Source organism: Peromyscus maniculatus, chromosome 14, assembly GCF_049852395.1.
Source record: "Peromyscus maniculatus bairdii isolate BWxNUB_F1_BW_parent chromosome 14, HU_Pman_BW_mat_3.1, whole genome shotgun sequence".
NCBI classification, from domain to species: Eukaryota; Metazoa; Chordata; class Mammalia; order Rodentia; family Cricetidae; genus Peromyscus; species Peromyscus maniculatus.
The window spans coordinates 59,892,736-59,909,843 of record NC_134865.1 but is presented as its reverse complement, the minus strand read 5'-3'; the positions used below and the strand labels follow the sequence as shown (position 1 = coordinate 59,909,843).

Sequence of the window (17,108 nt, the reverse complement as noted above, 5' to 3'; positions counted from 1 at the left end):
ACTCAGATAGTCAGGCTTGGCAGCAAGTGACTTCACCCACTGATCCATCTTGCTGTCCTGTTTTCTCTTAATAAAGTACTAATTTTAAAATTGAGGATGATGCTGATTTTATTAATTGACTTCTCCATGCAGGAAACCTGGACAAGCATGAAGAACTAGAGAAACTGGTAGCAAGGTTCTTGGGCGTGGAAGCTGCTATGACCTATGGCATGGGATTTGCAACAAATTCAATGAACATTCCTGCTCTTGTTGGCAAAGTAAGATGGCATCACTTGTAGCAGTTCTCTTATCCATATGTTCTTTTGTTCTGATACACATTCAGATCCAGCTGAGTTATTATTAACATTAGACTAAGCACGGTTTACAAGATACTACTACATCACAGCTTTTTGACAAGTATATCTTGCAGAGCCAATACTGGTTGGAATTTTCCTCCTAGAACCCATGGTCCTTCTCTCTTCCTGTACAGTTTTGAAGGAATTCTGATGAAAATAAATGCCAAAAGATTAAAATTATGAAACGGGTTTAATTCAGAAAGTTAATAGTTTTGCTTAAGTATAAATATAAGAATGCATTTACCTTTATATAGGTAAATTATATATAAATGTAACGTGTGTGTGTGTATCTATATCTCTGCATATCTATACTATGATAGAACTTGTGAGAATTAAAGTAAGGAGAGGTAAAATCCTTTCTAAATGTAGCTGCTCAGCACTGTCAGCTTGAAAAGAATCCTTGAGGTGGTTTTCTCCTTTGTGTGTGTGTGTGTGTGTGTGTGTGTGTGTGTGTGTGTGTGTGTGTGTTTGTTTTACATCTTAGCATGATTGTTTAGAATTGGCACATAGACAGAAGCAGTGGATTTCCTCAGACTTGAGTTTTGCTTGTCTGTTGACTATATGGTCAAACCTATCTATAGCTGTGAACATGTCACATTGCTTTTCTAATCCTTAAAGTTTCCTTTGTAAACGGGTTAGTGTAACTCTAATTCAGTTATAACTGTATGATTCTGTAAGGAACAGATGGGACAAATAGTAAACAAATTGCAATGTAAGAGATTTAAACCCAATTGTATTGATATTACAAAAATGTAGCTGATTTATTTGCACGTTGAAGTAGATGGTAGACCTTCTTAGATAAGCTCAAACTAGTCAGCCTCCTACTATCAAATGAACCTATTGAAATATAAAGATATGAACATTAAAAAGACGACAGTGACACAGCAGCATGCACTTGCCATCCTTACCGCTTGAGGGGCTGAAGCAAGAGGACTTCTCAAGCCCAGAGACTGGAGATCAACATTAGAGGTGGGGAGTAGAGGCTGTGTTAAATAGGTAAAGAATGCTTGCTTAGCATGTACGTGGTCCTGGGTTTGGTCTCTAGCCTTCAAGGGAAAAGAAAAGATAAAAAAGCTGCAAACTAATGAAAAATTTGAAGTTATTATTTTAATATAAACAAATTTCAGACCAAGGAATATTGTGAAGATGAAGAATATAATATAATACAAAAGAGTTGATTAATCAAGATATATTAGGAACTTGATAATAGTTTCAAAGTATAGGAAGCAGAAGCTGATGGAACTCAAAGGATTGTGGAGAAACAGTACTGCAGTTAATGATATCAACAGTGGGTAGCAGCAAGAATGATGTCAACAAGAATCGTCATGGGTACAGACCACTGGGAAAACAGTCTCAGTCTGCTAACCTCCTAGACACCTCCTAAACACTTGCCAACAGCAGCAGAATATTTGCCAGGATACATGGTACTTTAGGGTTTAAATCAGTTTTAATATGTTTGGAAATACCACAATTGTTAAAGTGTGTTCTTTGACCACAGTGCAATTTAATCAAATCATTCACACAGATTTTGGAAGTTGAAGAAAAAACAAGGCAAAATAAAAAATAGTCAATGAAATGTAACGTCACAAATCACTAAAGCAGTATACACATAGGCATATATAATTCTAAACACACTTGGGGTTTTGAAGTTGAGGGTATGTGCCTTCCTCCAGAGATACGTACTCATTTTAAATGATTATTTTGAGGGGGAAAAAAAAAAGAAAAGCTTCTCTATCTTAAGAAATAAAAAAGAGGGCTACAGAGATGGTTCATTGGTTAAGAGTACTTGCTGGCTTCTGTTTGATTCCCAGCTCTCACATTGTGTCCCACATCCACCCATAACTCCAGTTCCAGGGACCTACTGTATTCTTCTGACTGCACGGGCAGCAGGCATGCCTGTGGTACACAATATATACATGCGGGCCAAACTCTCATACACATAAAATAAATACATCTAAAATTAAAACATTGCAATAAAAACAAACCACACCCAACTAAGTAAACAGGAAATATACAGTAGCAACAACTACAGAGTCAGTGAATTTTAGGGAAAGCAGTGAAACTGAAGCTGATTCTTTGAGACACGAATAAAACAGCCAGATCTAACTAGACCCATCAGGGTAAACAGAGAGAGGCAGGAGTGAAAGAAATGACTTCTTTGTAGATCCTGTGGACTTACAGGATAAGAAGGAAGTCATAGGACGCGGTCTGTTCAGCAGCCCGTACAGCATGGACAAGTTCTTTGAAAGACTAGTGTGTGTTTCCTTCCATTGACAGCAATACACTGCCATCCTGCATTTTGGCAGCATCAACCTGAAATTCTGACTTGGACTTTCTTAGTGCTTTTGACACTAGAAGATTAATTGACCTCACTTTTCATCTTCCCGTATGCTCGTGAACTCTAGTAAATCATTGTTTAGATTTAGATGTCTCCTGTAGTAACATGGAAGAGGGACTACCTTAAAGATCATCTTCCAAATTAGAGTGGAAATGGTAGTAACTATTATTTGATCTCTTAAGAATGTTAATTCTTTGAATCTGATCTTGAATCTAAGTTGGTTGTTCAGCTTAAAGGCTGATTGGACACATGGTCTAAAATTAGGAGCTTTGTGAATCTCTTTTTTTTTGTTTTGTTTTGTTTTTTTGTTTTTCGAGACAGGGTTTCTCTGTGTAGCTTTGCGCCTTTCCTGGAACTCACTTGGTAGTCCAGGCTGGCCTCGCAGTCACAGAGATCCGCCTGCCTCTGCCTCCCAAGTGCTGGGATTAAAGGCGTGTGCCACTACCGCCCAGCAGTGAATCTTAAAGGTATTTATTAATAAAATCAAACCTGAGGCCAGTTATTGGCGTGAATGCTGGAAGATCAGAGAAGCAGAACAAGCCACAGCTACCTCACCTTGGCAATTCCTCAGCTGATCCTGTTTCCTCAGACTGGAAACCATTGAGTCCTCATCCAGAATGAATCTCAGCTGAACTGCAACTCAAAAGCCTAAAAGCTTATCCAGCCAAATGCTTAACCAGCCAAATGCTGCTAGTTTCTGACCTTCACGCCTTATATATCTTTCTGCTTTCTGCCATCATTCCCTGGGATTCAAGGCTCACTTCTTGGGTAAAGGCATGTGTCACCATGCCTGGCTGTTTCCAATGTGGCCCTGAACTCACAGAGGGATTTCTGTCTCTGGAGTGCTAGGATTAAACGTGTGAGTGCCACCATTTTCTAGTTTCTGTATCTAGTGGCTGTTCCGTTCTCTGACTCCAGAAAAGTTGATTAGGGTGCACAATATTTTGGGGAACACAATACCACCACATAAGAGTGACTTTGTTTTGTAAATTGAAAATGATAATAGTACCTATTTCATGTATTATAACAAAATAATGCCTTAAAATTCCTTAACAAACTGCTTAAAGCATATGCACTTAGATGTTGCCTCCTAGTATTTCATATCATTTTAGTTTTGAACCAACTATGTCATAGAATCTCACAGTAGACTACAAGAAAAAAGCCAGACTGATAACCTAAAAATGTTGACTAGCGTCTCTGAAAAACAGCCTTGCAAATTTTGCCTGAAAAATACATTATCTGGAAGGAGAAGGAAATTGAATTATGTGTGTTAGGAGAATTCTTTTAAAGTGCACTAAACTAGAGCTGTGCGTGCTCAGTACAGACTGGTGGCTTATAAAAGAATGACCCTACCGCTCTTTAAATCTAGACTTAGACAAGAGCTCCAGAGGGTACCGAGTCCTCCATGGCCTTCACTCCGCTTCCCATTATGATAGGACCTTACTTTCCAGTGCAGCATTCCCCAGAGCCCAGAAGTTACTGTGACCCAGGACACTGACAGATGCAGGACGCGTTTCATGTCTACTGTTAAACATTGCCAGTCTCTGCCCTGGCTTCTGTTGGGGCCACATTCATTTAGTTGGGGCTCCCACTCTTTTCCAGTGGACTTCCTGGCTTCCTTGTGCTGGCTGGTCCTTATTTTATAGAGTGTCTCTTAGCTTGAGTGGTCACAACTGATGACATTCACCTCAGTGTGTTGTATAAGGTACATGGTGCCACTATCTATTACTAGTAATATGAATAAACCCTGGTCCCTTGGCTAAGATATCAGGCAAGACTTTCTACTGTAACTTACTGCTATTCCTTTTGTAGTTACCAGTTACTGTGGTAGAGAAACTTCAGGACTATGTAAATAGTGTTTTTTTTTTTTTATTAAACTTTCATATACTAATTTTAGTGTGGATATGCACAGCCAGTGACAGTTAATTGCTTTGGTATTCTTGGAGTGATTTTTTTCCCCCTCATTCCTTCTATATTTATTCATTGGAGTTTTGTGGAAGAGTTGTTGCTTCTCCTTTATATCAGTATGGATTCTTGAATATCTCATTTGTGTAATAAATAATCCAACATTAGTACCTTTTTTTTTTTTTTTTTAAACTTTTTTGGGTTTTTTTTGAGACAAGGTTTCTCTGTGTAGCCCTGGCTGTCCTAGAACTCACTCTGTAGACCATACTGACCTCGAACTCAGATATGCCTGCCTCTGCCTCCCAAGTGCTGGGATTAAAGTCGTGCAGTACTGTTCCCAGCTATGAATACCATTATTGCCTAAGTTGTTTTTGTTTGGGCCATTGGGGTTTTTTGAGATGATTTTCACATAGAAATTTGTTTATTCATTTGTTTGTTTATTGTAGTGTCAGGGATCCAACCCAAGGCCTTTTTGCATGCTCCGCAAATACTCTACCACTGAGCTTTATATCCTCAGCCAACCCCTGTTGAGGCCATTTTTAAAAGACAAAACCCTGTTTCTGTGCTTATTTTAGCAGGGTCCCAGGAGAGATGGCAGAGTAAGAAGTGAGGGAGAACTAAATCACCAAGAGTGTCAGGCTTTGCTCTCTCCTTAGTGTATGTGTTAAAGTCTGTCCGGGATTTGAGGAGGCTAAACCACAGCCTGCATACTCGGTGACTTGGGGTTTAGAAATAGGTTCTTCCCTGAACTAAGACATGTTAATAGTGAAGGGAAAAAGCACTATTTCTACAGCTGCCATTACTCACAAAAGGCTACATCAAAATTCTGTCAAATCAAAGATACCAGACCCTTTTAAAGACTGCTAGATTTTAGGTGTAAATAAGAACATATTGCTGTACATCTGGATATTTAAACTGACAGGATGAAGAAACTGTTCTATGTAGGCTAGGATTCTGCATCTGCTTCTAAAGCATCTTTGAGAACCCGTTATCACCAACATTTGTTAGTAACTCACCTTCCTGTACTCGTGGTTTTTCAGGGTTGCCTGATTCTGAGTGATGAGCTGAACCATGCATCACTGGTTCTAGGAGCCAGGCTGTCGGGAGCAACCATTCGAATCTTCAAACACAACAGTGAGTTAGCCCTAGGCTTCGCCATTGGCTTTAATGTTTGATATTCTTTGCTACAGTGGTGGTGATGACAAAGTTACATTCATAATTGGAAAGTACAATGCAGCTAAAGTCCAGTCTTTTAAAAAGACATTCTCTTTAATGAAATAAAAGCAGAATGTGGTGGCATGTGATTGTAATCCTAGCACTTGGGAGGCTGAAGCCGAAGGATTTTTAATTTGAGGTCAGCTTGAGCATGTGTTTATGTCTTTTTTTTTTTTTTTTTTGGTTTTTCGAGACAGGGTTTCTCTGTGTAGCTTTGCGCCTTTCCTGGAGCTCACTTGGTAGCCCAGGCTGGCCTCGAACTCACAGCGATCCGCCTGGCTCTGCCTCCCGAGTGCTGGGATTAAAGGCGTGCGCCACCACCGCCCGGCCAATGTCTTTATCTGTCTATCTATCTATGAAGGAATAGAACATATGCTGACTGGATTCCTTTTTGCAAATTATACTTCCCTTGATTTGACTTTTAAGTTTTCCATTGCACTTCCTTGTTTACAAATCTCTGTTCAAATACATTAACTCGATACCTGTAGTGTGTCTTGTCATAGCACTAGGAAGAGTAAATAAGATGAGTGAAGAGTTAAACGGACAATTAAAAAAAATACAACAGATGGGACCAAGATACTCAGCGAGGGAAGAGTTAGCTACACAAACTGGATGATGTGACCTCCAACCCTGGAACCTGGGTGAGAGAGAACTGATTCCATAAAGTTGTCTTCTTACCCTACACTCTGCTGTGGTATGGGCCTTCCCCACCTTTCGTCACACACAGCACAAGACACACACACACACACACACACACACACACACCAACAACAACAACAGCGTTTGGACTGGAAAGATAACTCAGTGGAAAGTGTGTACAGCTTTTACAGAGGACCTGAGTTTAGTTCCCAGTACCCACTAAAGGCTGCTCACAACCACGTGTGACTCCAGATCTAGGGGATTTGACACCCTCTCTGACCTCTACAGATACTTGCACTCCTGCAGACATACACACTCATAATTAATAATAACAATAAATCTTAATTTTTTTAAAAGGTATAACAGATTAGCCGGGCGGTGGTGGCGCACGCCTTTAATCCCAGCACTTGGGAGGCAGAGGCAGGTGGATCTCTGAGTTCGAGGCCAGCCTGGTCTACCAAGTGAGTTCCAGGAAAGGCGCAAAGCTACACAGAGAAACCCTGTCTCGAAAAACCAAAAAAAAAAAAAAAAGGTATAACAGACAGTATTGGGGAAATGGCTCATTCTGTAAGGTGTCTGCCATACGGGTGTGAAAACCTGAGTTCAGATCCCCAGCACTCATATAAAAAGATGGGCATGGCACCTCATGCCTAGAATCTCAGCACTGGGAGGTGGAGACAGGCAGGTCTTTGAGGCTAGCCAGGCTAGCTCAGTTGGTGAGCTAGAAGTTCGGGAGAGACCATGTCTCAAAAAATAAGGTGGAATATGATTGAGAAAGATACATGACAATCAACCTCTGGCCTCTACAAATACTACATGTGCATATGTACCTGTACGTGTGTATATACACAAATATATACATACATAACACACACACACACACACACACACACGTACAAGAAAAAAAACAGATAAATGTTCTGTACAATAATATACAAAGGTGGTAGGGAATGATGTCTTCAAGCTAAAACTTGTTTCTTAAGTGGAAATACTTTTGTGCACTGTTTTTAAAGTGCATAAATCATAGTTGAAAAAAATTTTAAAGTGCACAAATCATAATCTTAAAAAACATTTTTTTAAGATTTATTTATTTATTATGTATACAATATTCTGCCTGCATGTATCCCTGCAGGCCAGAAGAGGGTGCCAGATCTCATTACAGATGGTTGTGAGCCACCATGTGGTTGCTGGGAATTGAACTCAGGACCTTTGGAAGAGCAAGCAGTGCTCTTAACCTCTGAGCCATCTCTCCAGCCCTTAAAAAATGATTTTTATTAAAAACTTATAAAAATCATAGTTTTCATAAATTAAAACACATATAGGGAGAAAGGTCATCCAGCTGTATTCTAAATATCTTCTCTTGCCAAAATATGTATATATAGATGAAATTGTAGATAATATATACCAAAATGTTAGGCCTGTTAGATTCATAATTGGAAAGTACAATGCAGCTAAAGTCCAGTCTTTTAAAAAGACATTCTCTTTAATGAAATAAAAGCAGAATGTGGTGGCATGTGATTGTAATCCTAGCACTTGGGAGGCTGAAGCCGAAGGATTTTTAATTTGAGGTACCTCTGGAGGGAAGGGTTGGAAAACAATAACTTACTTCTTTTTTTTTTTTTTTCTTATGTAAAATGTTCTACAGTGAGACTGGAACAGTGTTTTGTTGTATGTGATTTCAGACCTTTTAATTGTTGTTGTGAAACTTTTAACCATAAATATTGTGAACCTCTTGTCCATACCTGTGACTATTTCTTATCCTTAAATGTAATGTGTCCAGCTATACCATAGCTCGTCAGCTCCTCTGTTTGAATCTTAAATCCTTTCTAGAAACAGCACTACACTCACATATTTACACAATCATCTGATCGCTATCAGCATCCTCAAGAGTGCCCAGTGAAAAAAGGTGTATAACATTGGCTGCTTGAACTCCCTGGCCAGCATGGCCCATTATGTACCATTTTAAATCTTTCTAAACCTAATAAGGACACAATGTTTTGGGTGTTATTTATTTGTTTTTTTTTTAGGTATAGAGCAATTATTTTATGCAGCTATTGTATTTGTAGATATTTCTTTATAAGCTGGTTATTATCAGCTGATGTCTTTATTGATTTTAGGAACTTTTTATATTGTCCTTTTATGTAATACTATTTTTATTTAACTGTCTTGTTATTTTGACTCATCAAAATATCTTTGACTTTTGCCGGGCAGTGGTGGCGCATGCCTTTTTTTTCTTTTTTTTCTTTTTTTTTTCCAAGACAGGGTTTCTCTGTGTAGCTTTGCGCCTTTCCTGGAACTCACTCTGTAGACCAGACTCGCCTCGAACTCACCGAGATCCGCCTGCCTCTGCCCCCCCCCCCCCCCAGTGCTGGGATTAAAGGCGTGTGCCTTTAATCTCAGCACTCCTGAGGCAGAGGCAGGTGGATCTCCAAAGCGAGTTCCAGGAAAGGCACAAAGCTACACAGAGAAAGAAAACTGTCTCGAAAATATATATATATATATATCTTTGACTTTTAGATTGTATTTAATGCTTCTTCATTAAAGGGTGTCTGTTCTCATATTTTCCTTTAAGATTTTGTGACATATTTAAAATTTTAATGTACATGGAATTTATAGGGTGTATAATGGAAGAAAGATGGAAAATGTTTTCCAAGTAGATAATCTGCGCAAGCATTCTTGCTGTAGATAGTTCCCTTTGTCTAAAGTTTGTAGACTTTTTTCACTCTTGTTGCTTGCTTGTTTTGGAAACAGGGCCTTATTATGCAGCACTGGCTAGCCTGGAACTTACTATATAGCCTAGGCTGTCTTTGAGTTTACGATGGTTCTCCTGTTTCAACCTCCTGTGTGCTGAGATTGCAGCCATGCCCGCCACATTCAGCTTTCCTTTTCCTGTTCTCTTTTGTTCGAAAGCTGAAGCACTGCGTACTCCTACCTCCCCCCTTTCTGTATCTAAACAGGAAACAGCAGCAGTGAGTACAGGCTGACTTGTCTCCTGTCAGGCAGCCGGCTGATTGCTGTGCGGCACACACTGAAAGCTGTGACACAGTTGGCGACCTCTGGTTATCCCGCTGTGTGTTCTTGTCACATTACTACCCTTTCCTATCAAAAGACAATCAGAGTTCGATTATAAGAAGGACAAAGCCATATGGTTTTGACCCCTCTTTCAGTAATGAGCAGTAGAGAAAGAACACAGAATCAAAGCTTACAGTGTGGGCTCTCCCACTCTAGTGCATGACATATACCTCAGAGTTAATGTTGCTTAGATTTTAGGGAGAAGTGTTTTGAATGTCATTCAGAACAAATATTTTAAGTATAAAGTCTATAGAGATGGGAACAGTGGAGTTCAAAGCATTTAAGAGGAAAATTATGGTCCTTATTAGTGATAGCCCCAAGCTGATGGAGTAAATGTGGAACAGTCTCAACTGATTGCCAAGCTGGCTTAAGCTTAGACTCATGCATGTACCAAACTGGTGTATTTTTAACTAGTACAAAGAGAAGGCAGTTTAATAAACAACTATTGAATGCATCCTGGGTAAAAGAAAATAGATCATGCATTTTGAAATTCATTCTCCATGTTTACTTTTTTTTTAATAGGATGTATTTATTTTATCTTCATGTTTCCATTTCTTTTTTTTGTAAAGATTTTATTTTTTTTTTAATTATGTATACTGCATATATGACAGCAGGCCAGAAGAGGGCACCAGACTCATTACAGATGGTTGTGAGCCACTATGTGGTTGCTGGGAATTGAACTCAGGACCTCTGGAAGAGCAGTCAGTGCTCTTAACCTCTGAGTCATCTCTCCAGCCCCATGTTTCCATTTCTTTTAAAGATATATTTATTTTATTTTATGTGTGAATGTTTTGCCTGCACGTACATGCTTGGTGCTCACAGAGGTCAGAAGAGGGCATTGGATCCGTTCGAACTAGACTTTTGGGTGGTTGTGAATCACCGTGTGGGTCCTGGGAATCAAAGCTGGGTCCTCTGAGAGCAGCAAGTGCTGTAAAACCCTGAGCAGTCTCTCCATGCCCATGCCATTGGCTTTTTAGGAGGAACATATATTTGGGGTGATTTACTTACTCTTGCTTGGTCTTTATATATTTCTTCTGAATGAATCACTTGGATTAAAGATGTGGTTTGATTTTAAAAACACAAAAAAGCTAAATCAAAGGCAGAGAATTTAACCTAAAACAGTTGTCATTTTCTATCTAACCAACTAAAGCAATCGATGACCAGTCATTTAATCTTGTTGAAAGCTTTGAACATTTGTCACATTTAGATGTCAGTTAATGAAGCAATATCTTAATATCTTTTCTGCTCAGTTCTAATTACGCTAATGTCCTTTGCTATCTGAGATGCTTCTGAATAAGAAATATATATTCACGTTTTTCTAATTCTGTTAGGAAAAAGATACTTTGGGACTGAATTCTCTCTTTGTGCCATAGATATGCAAAGCTTGGAAAAGCTTTTGAAAGATGCCATTGTTTATGGGCAGCCTCGGACAAGAAGGCCCTGGAAGAAAATCCTCATCCTTGTGGAAGGCATATACAGGTACTCATTCTCCTGTGCTTGACTATGGCCTAGGCCTGTAGTTATGTAAGCTTTCAGCCTAAGGGCTTGCTAGACTAGTCCGCTCTGGGAACTAAGGAGACCTGAGGCCAAAGATCTTTAAGTCTGTATAGTACACAGCTTCCAGATCCTTCTATAGAGGTTATTATTCTACTGTTTATGAAAAGCTTACACATAAAAGATTCTAATTTATCAAAAACAAATGTTAAAGCTAAATGTGGGGGTACATACCTGTAATTCCAGCACTCATGAGGCTGAGACGGTGAACCATCTATTGAGGCCCACCCAGGGCAAGTTACATGGCAAGACCCGAGCACAGTGGTTGCTCTCTTGTCTAGCAGACATGAGGCCCGCAAAAAACAAACATCAAAATAAGTAAAAATAAGTTACTTTTTGTTACTATTTTTTTTAAAGGTATGTTCTCATGTAGCCTACACTGACCCTGATTCTGCCTCTGCCTCTGTCCATTGGGTGCTGGGATTTACAGCCATATGCCCCCATGCCAGGCTATATTTTATTTTTAAGATGTTTTTCTTTTGTTAATTTGGATAGCCTATCTTAGATTTCTGCTGCTGTGATAAAGACCATGACCAAAAGCAACTTGGATATATAAGGCATATTCTAGGCCACAATCCACTGAAGGAATCCTGGGCAGGATGTCAAGGCATGTATAATGAATACAAAGTCTAATATTGCTTGTAATTGCAAGCTTTAGAAAACTCTTGTGGGCTGGAGATGTGGCTCAGTGGTGGAGTGCTTTCTTAGCATCTGCAAGGCTCCGACTTTAATCCCTAGCTCCACAAAAGCAAACAGAAATAATCTACTGTAACTTTAATTCTTTTGTTGTGAAATAAACCAATTATAATGTGGCACTTACTTCTGAGAAGTCAACCTCCTGTTTCTTGCCAAGTCCATATACCACGTAACTTAGTTTAAAACCAGAGGTGGACTTTTCAGACTTATTTTGAAAAGCAATAACCTCAAAACATTAAAAATAAAGCGACCAGTTGCTAATTTTGAAAGTTAAAAAGTCTCAGTGTGTATGTGTTTTTTTTTTTTAACCCTATTTTGCCAGCATGGAAGGATCTATTGTTCGCCTTCCTGAAGTGATTGCTCTCAAGAAGAAGTACAAGGCATACTTGTATCTGGATGAGGCACACAGCATTGGGGCGCTTGGCCCTTCAGGGCGAGGTGTGGTAGACTACTTTGGCCTAGATCCCGAGGATGTAGATGTTATGATGGGAACATTCACAAAGAGCTTCGGTGCTTCTGGAGGATACATTGGAGGCAAGAAGGTAAAACAGGCCTTTAGAGTGGCCAATTAGAGATTGGGAAAGTCTCTTGATTTGGGAACTGTCTGGTAGGTGGGGTCCTGAACTGGGATGTGGGGATCCTGGGTGTGCTTGTGGCTCATGTTCTGCTGCTGGTGGACTTGCTACTTCAGATGCCCGGGAGGGACTCTGATGTCTCTAGCTGAGCTGAAGCCTGGTTCTGTTCATTGTTTGTTGTTTGCTCATTTGAGCTTCTTTCTGAACTACATTCTGGTCTGAGCTATAGAACACTCTTTTGTAAAAGAGCACACAGTGGTGCTTCCTGTTTGCCACAGTCTTCTGTTGGGTTTGAGTTGTGCTCACACTTTCCAAGGGTTGTCACAGGAGCCAGTGGGAATGGTAGATCAGAGTGCACAAACAAGAAGAGGTTTTGTTAGTTCTAATACACTACAAAGCATCTCTTTTTCAACTTTAAAATTACATATGACCTCTAAGGCAGTTAAGAATCCATGCAAAATCGTGGCCACTATCTGCATTTGAATGTATTTTGCCTTTGTGAGACCTTAGGGAAGGCGTTTTTAACTTTTTAGTTTCCTTATCAGTAAAAGTAAATATGGGGGGCTTGTAATGTAGTAATGGTTTAAAAATGATGTGTGCCTATGATACAACACAGGTGCATTTTGCAGACATGTTAACTAAAGTGAATCACAAAAGGTCATATTATACAATGGCTTTCTTTTCTTTTTTTGGGGTGTGTTTGCTTGTTTTATCTAGAACAGGTATGGAAACAGAATGTAGATTAGTTGCTGGGGCTTAAGGAGATGGGGAAATGGAAAATAACTGTTATGGATATGACGTTTCCTTGTAGGGTGATGAAGATGTTCTAAAATTAGGTAATGATAAGGGTTGCACCACCCTGACTAAGCCAAAATCCATTGAATTGTACCCTTTACAAAGGTGACTATGGTAGAATGTGGCTTGTATTTCTATAAAACTGTGACTTAAAAAGAATTTGGGCCTGGCGTGTGTTCAGACCTCAATTTGATTCTCAGACAGAAAAGAAAAACTTGTTGTAATATTAAGAAATGTATGCCAAGCACCACACTCATAAATGCTCTGAATTTCCTCTTAAAACTAAGCAGTTGGAGCCTTAAAGAATAGTCCTTCTCAGTGTATGCATTGTGGCTATTGTCATTAACTAGTGCTTGCCCTACCCTAATGGGAGAGCCCAGGGCTACCACCATGCCTGGCAAGAGAGGGAACCAACCGTATTTGCCTCTGCTGCCAACAGACACATGTTCAGCATTAACCTGCAACAGTAACAAAAGCAAGGACATTTTTATTAATCTTTAAAAACGTAACATAAAATTGTAGTTAGAGGAACCTGAAGTTTTGTAACACAACTCTAACAACCCACAGAAGTAGCAGTAGGAAAAGAGTTTTAGTTGAATTAGTTTTCTGTGGTTTCTGGTGGTTCTCTAGACTCATCTGATAGAAGCTAAATATTTTTTGAAAGGACCAGGAAGCTGCTAGGGGTTTGGTTCCCTGACAGCAGCGCAGCATAGACCAGGGATCTGAGGGTCCCTGTGCCACCCCGGGTCATAAGGGAGTGCTCTGGGAGGGATGGGGTGCTGATACTGACACGAGCCAGCAGGCAGGAAGCTGAAGAACAGCAGCTAGTTCCCTCTTGATGATTTCCCTGGGTTTCACTCAGTTCAAAGAATTCCATCAGACCTTCTTGTCAAGAGTACCTACCTGCATCCAGCATTTCCAGGGGGAAACGGAATTTTGTAGTACAGTTTTCTCCAGTGGATTATGGGGCGCACACATTCTGGCCACAGTTACTTGTGTACTTTGCATTCGCCAGAGTTGGGCAATCAGACAGCCAGATGAAACCCTGGAAATTCTGATGAGTGGGATGGACCCAGCAGTTATGGACTACATGAAAGATGGTGTTATTGGAAAGGAAGCCACGCATGAGAGGAATCTGACCTGATACCAGGTTCTGTCCTTCCTTAATATCACATTGTTCAATACTTACGGGTATTTGGTGGATAGAATGAATTAGACTTAGATCACCCAGAAGCAGAATTTTCTCAAGTTAGCCTTGAAACAAACTTCAGTTAGACTTTGTAGGATGACCTGATCAGACGTTGTGGAAGTCTTAAGTCAGGAAAATGTTTGTGTGTGTTTGGTTTGGGTTTTTCAATGTGGTGGTTTCTCTGTGTAGCCCTGGCTGTCCTGGAACTCGCTCTGTAGCCCAGGCTGGGCTCAAACTCAGAGATCCGCCTGCCTCTGCCTCCCGAGTACTGGGATCAAAAGCTGCTCGCTGCCCAGCGTCAGTGCTCTCCTCTGTGTTTAGGTGTCGTGCCACGCTTGCCATGAGTTAAGTGTGTGTACAAAAGCCATCCACTGTACGAAAGGTCGCATACCACTTGTGAACACTTCAGTCCGTGCTGTGCATGGGGTATCTCTGCAGGCAGCAATGTCCTAACAAAACACACGGCTCCTCTCACTAGGCATGGCCTCAGGCTAACCACCTGCGATTGTTCTAGTCAGTTCTTCTAGAGTTGTCCATCCAGTTACCTCTGCGTTGTCTGACTTTTCCTGGGAAGACTTGAACGAACAGATGTGATGACAGAAGAGAGACATTCTTCTGATAATTGATTATTTTTAGAAAGACGCATTTTCAGTTGCTTCTGATCAGGCTGATAGATTTCATTATTAATTTTTACCTTTTTGTTAATGAGACAAAGTCTACTTTGGAAGTTAATTGGCTTTTTTAAGTAATATATATTGCTATGAATTAAAGGATAATAAATCATATAGGGTGTTATTTCAGAATTGTTGTAACATATTTGTGCTTTGAGGTGCAATTTTGAGAGTTTTAGAAGAACAACCTATTTCACAGTTATACTTTGTATCTCTTTGTTTGTTTTTGGTACATAGGCTACTGCTTACCCGCTTCTCTTAAGACATAGTCTCACTTTATAGCCCAGACCAGCCTTAGACTTGCAATCCTCCTGCCTCATCGCCCAGACATTACGATTATAGGCATGTCCTATCACACCCAGTAGTACACCAGATGCTTGTGCATATTTTATTTTTAAAGATTTAATCCGGGCAGTAGTGGTGCATGACTTTATTCTCAGCACTCAGGAGGCAGAAGCAGGCCAATCTCTGAATTTGAGGCCAACCTGTTCTACAGATTGAGTTCTAGGATAGTCAGGGCTATACAGAGAAACTCCATCAAAACAAAAAACAAAACAAAAAAAAGCCAGGCGGCAGTGGCACACGCCTTTAATCCCAGCACTCGGGAGGCAGAGCCAGGAGGATCTCTGTGTGTTTGAGGCCAGCCTGCTCTACAGAGTGAGTTCCAGAATAGGCACCAAAACTACACAGAGGAAGGCTGTCTCAAAAAAACCAACCAAACAAAAAAAGTTAAAATGAAGATCTGGAGGGGCTGGAGAGATGGCTCAAGAGGTTAAGAGCATTGGCTGTTCTTCCAGAGGTCCTGAGTTCAATTCCCAGCAACCATATGGTGACTCACAACCATCTGTAATGAGATCTGGCGCCCTCCTCTGTATACATAATAAATAAATAAATAAATCTTAAAAAAAAAAAAAAAATGAAGATCTGGAGAGTTGGCTTAGCTGCTAAGAGTACTCGTTGTTCTAGGAGAGATTCTGGGTTCAGCTCCCAGCACCCACATATTGATTTCCAGCAGTTCCAGAGTGGGTAGGCATCACACACACACTTGGTGCACATATACGTGTGCAGGCACAAAACTGATACATAAAATACGTCTTAAAAAATTAAAGATTTATGGGCTGGAGAGATGGCTCAGAGGTTAAGAGCACTGACTGCTCTTCCAGAGGTCCTGAGTTCAATTCCCAGCAACCACATGGTGGCTCACAACCATCTGTAATGAGATCTGGTGCCCTCTTCTGGCCTGCTGTCATATATGCTGTATACATAATAAAAAAAAATAAAATCTTTAAAAAAATTAAAGATTTAAATGCTATTAAGATACAGAAAGCGATCAAAACTGATATAAAATCAGTTAAGTTTTTTGTTGTTGTTGTTGTTTTTGTTTGTTTGTTTTGTTTTAAATCATCCTGAGGAGGAATATTGAGAGGGGTGGATTGACCTCAGGGACCTCATACCTGCCGAATGTTGGCTCCACCACTGAGTGATGCACTCCCAGGCCAGGCAAATTGTTATTTAGGAGTATAAGGATGGACTGTGTATGTATGAGACACAAATGACACTTAAAGGAAATCCTTCTATCAGGAAGAGCAATTCATCTTTGTATACTAATCTATAACACTAAATGATAGGTTCTTTAAATTTAGAGTAATCCTTTAAAAATGAATTTGAAAACCAAAACAAAGTCCAAGATATGGTGATATTTTAATTGTACTGAAATGTGATTTTTATTAATTATTAATGTGTGTTAATAATATAAATATAATAATATAAATTTATTTATAATATAAATATTAATGTATGTTAATAAATAAAGTTGCCTGGGGGTCAGAACTAATAGCAAGCCATAGCAGAAGCTGGGCGGTGGTGGTGCATGCCTTTAATCCCAGCTCTTGGGAGGCAGAGCTAAGCGGATCTCTGTGTGTTCAAGGATATAGGCAGCATGGAGACACACGCCTTTAATTTCAATACCAACCATAGAAGACCTGGAGGTCTGTATAGACAGGCAGTGACAAGGAGGTCATGTGGTTGGATTTACAACCAATGAGAAGGCAGAATAGAAAGTCTATAAAAAAGACAAACAGATAGGAAGTAGCTCTCTTGCTGAGAAGGACAGAAGTGACAGTG

General features: G+C 39.9%; 1 protein-coding gene across 1 annotated transcript in view; it reads left to right on the top strand.

The window, feature by feature from the left end:
• Positions 1–17,108, top strand: part of Sptlc2 (serine palmitoyltransferase long chain base subunit 2) — an 85,011-nt gene that overhangs the window by 41,687 nt on the left and 26,216 nt on the right. The window contains exons 5-8 of the mRNA XM_076551150.1: positions 133–257; positions 5,619–5,712; positions 10,878–10,983; positions 12,077–12,296. Of these exons, the coding sequence (XP_076407265.1) occupies positions 133–257; positions 5,619–5,712; positions 10,878–10,983; positions 12,077–12,296 (545 nt within the window). The remainder of the gene's footprint in view (positions 1–132; positions 258–5,618; positions 5,713–10,877; positions 10,984–12,076; positions 12,297–17,108) is intronic.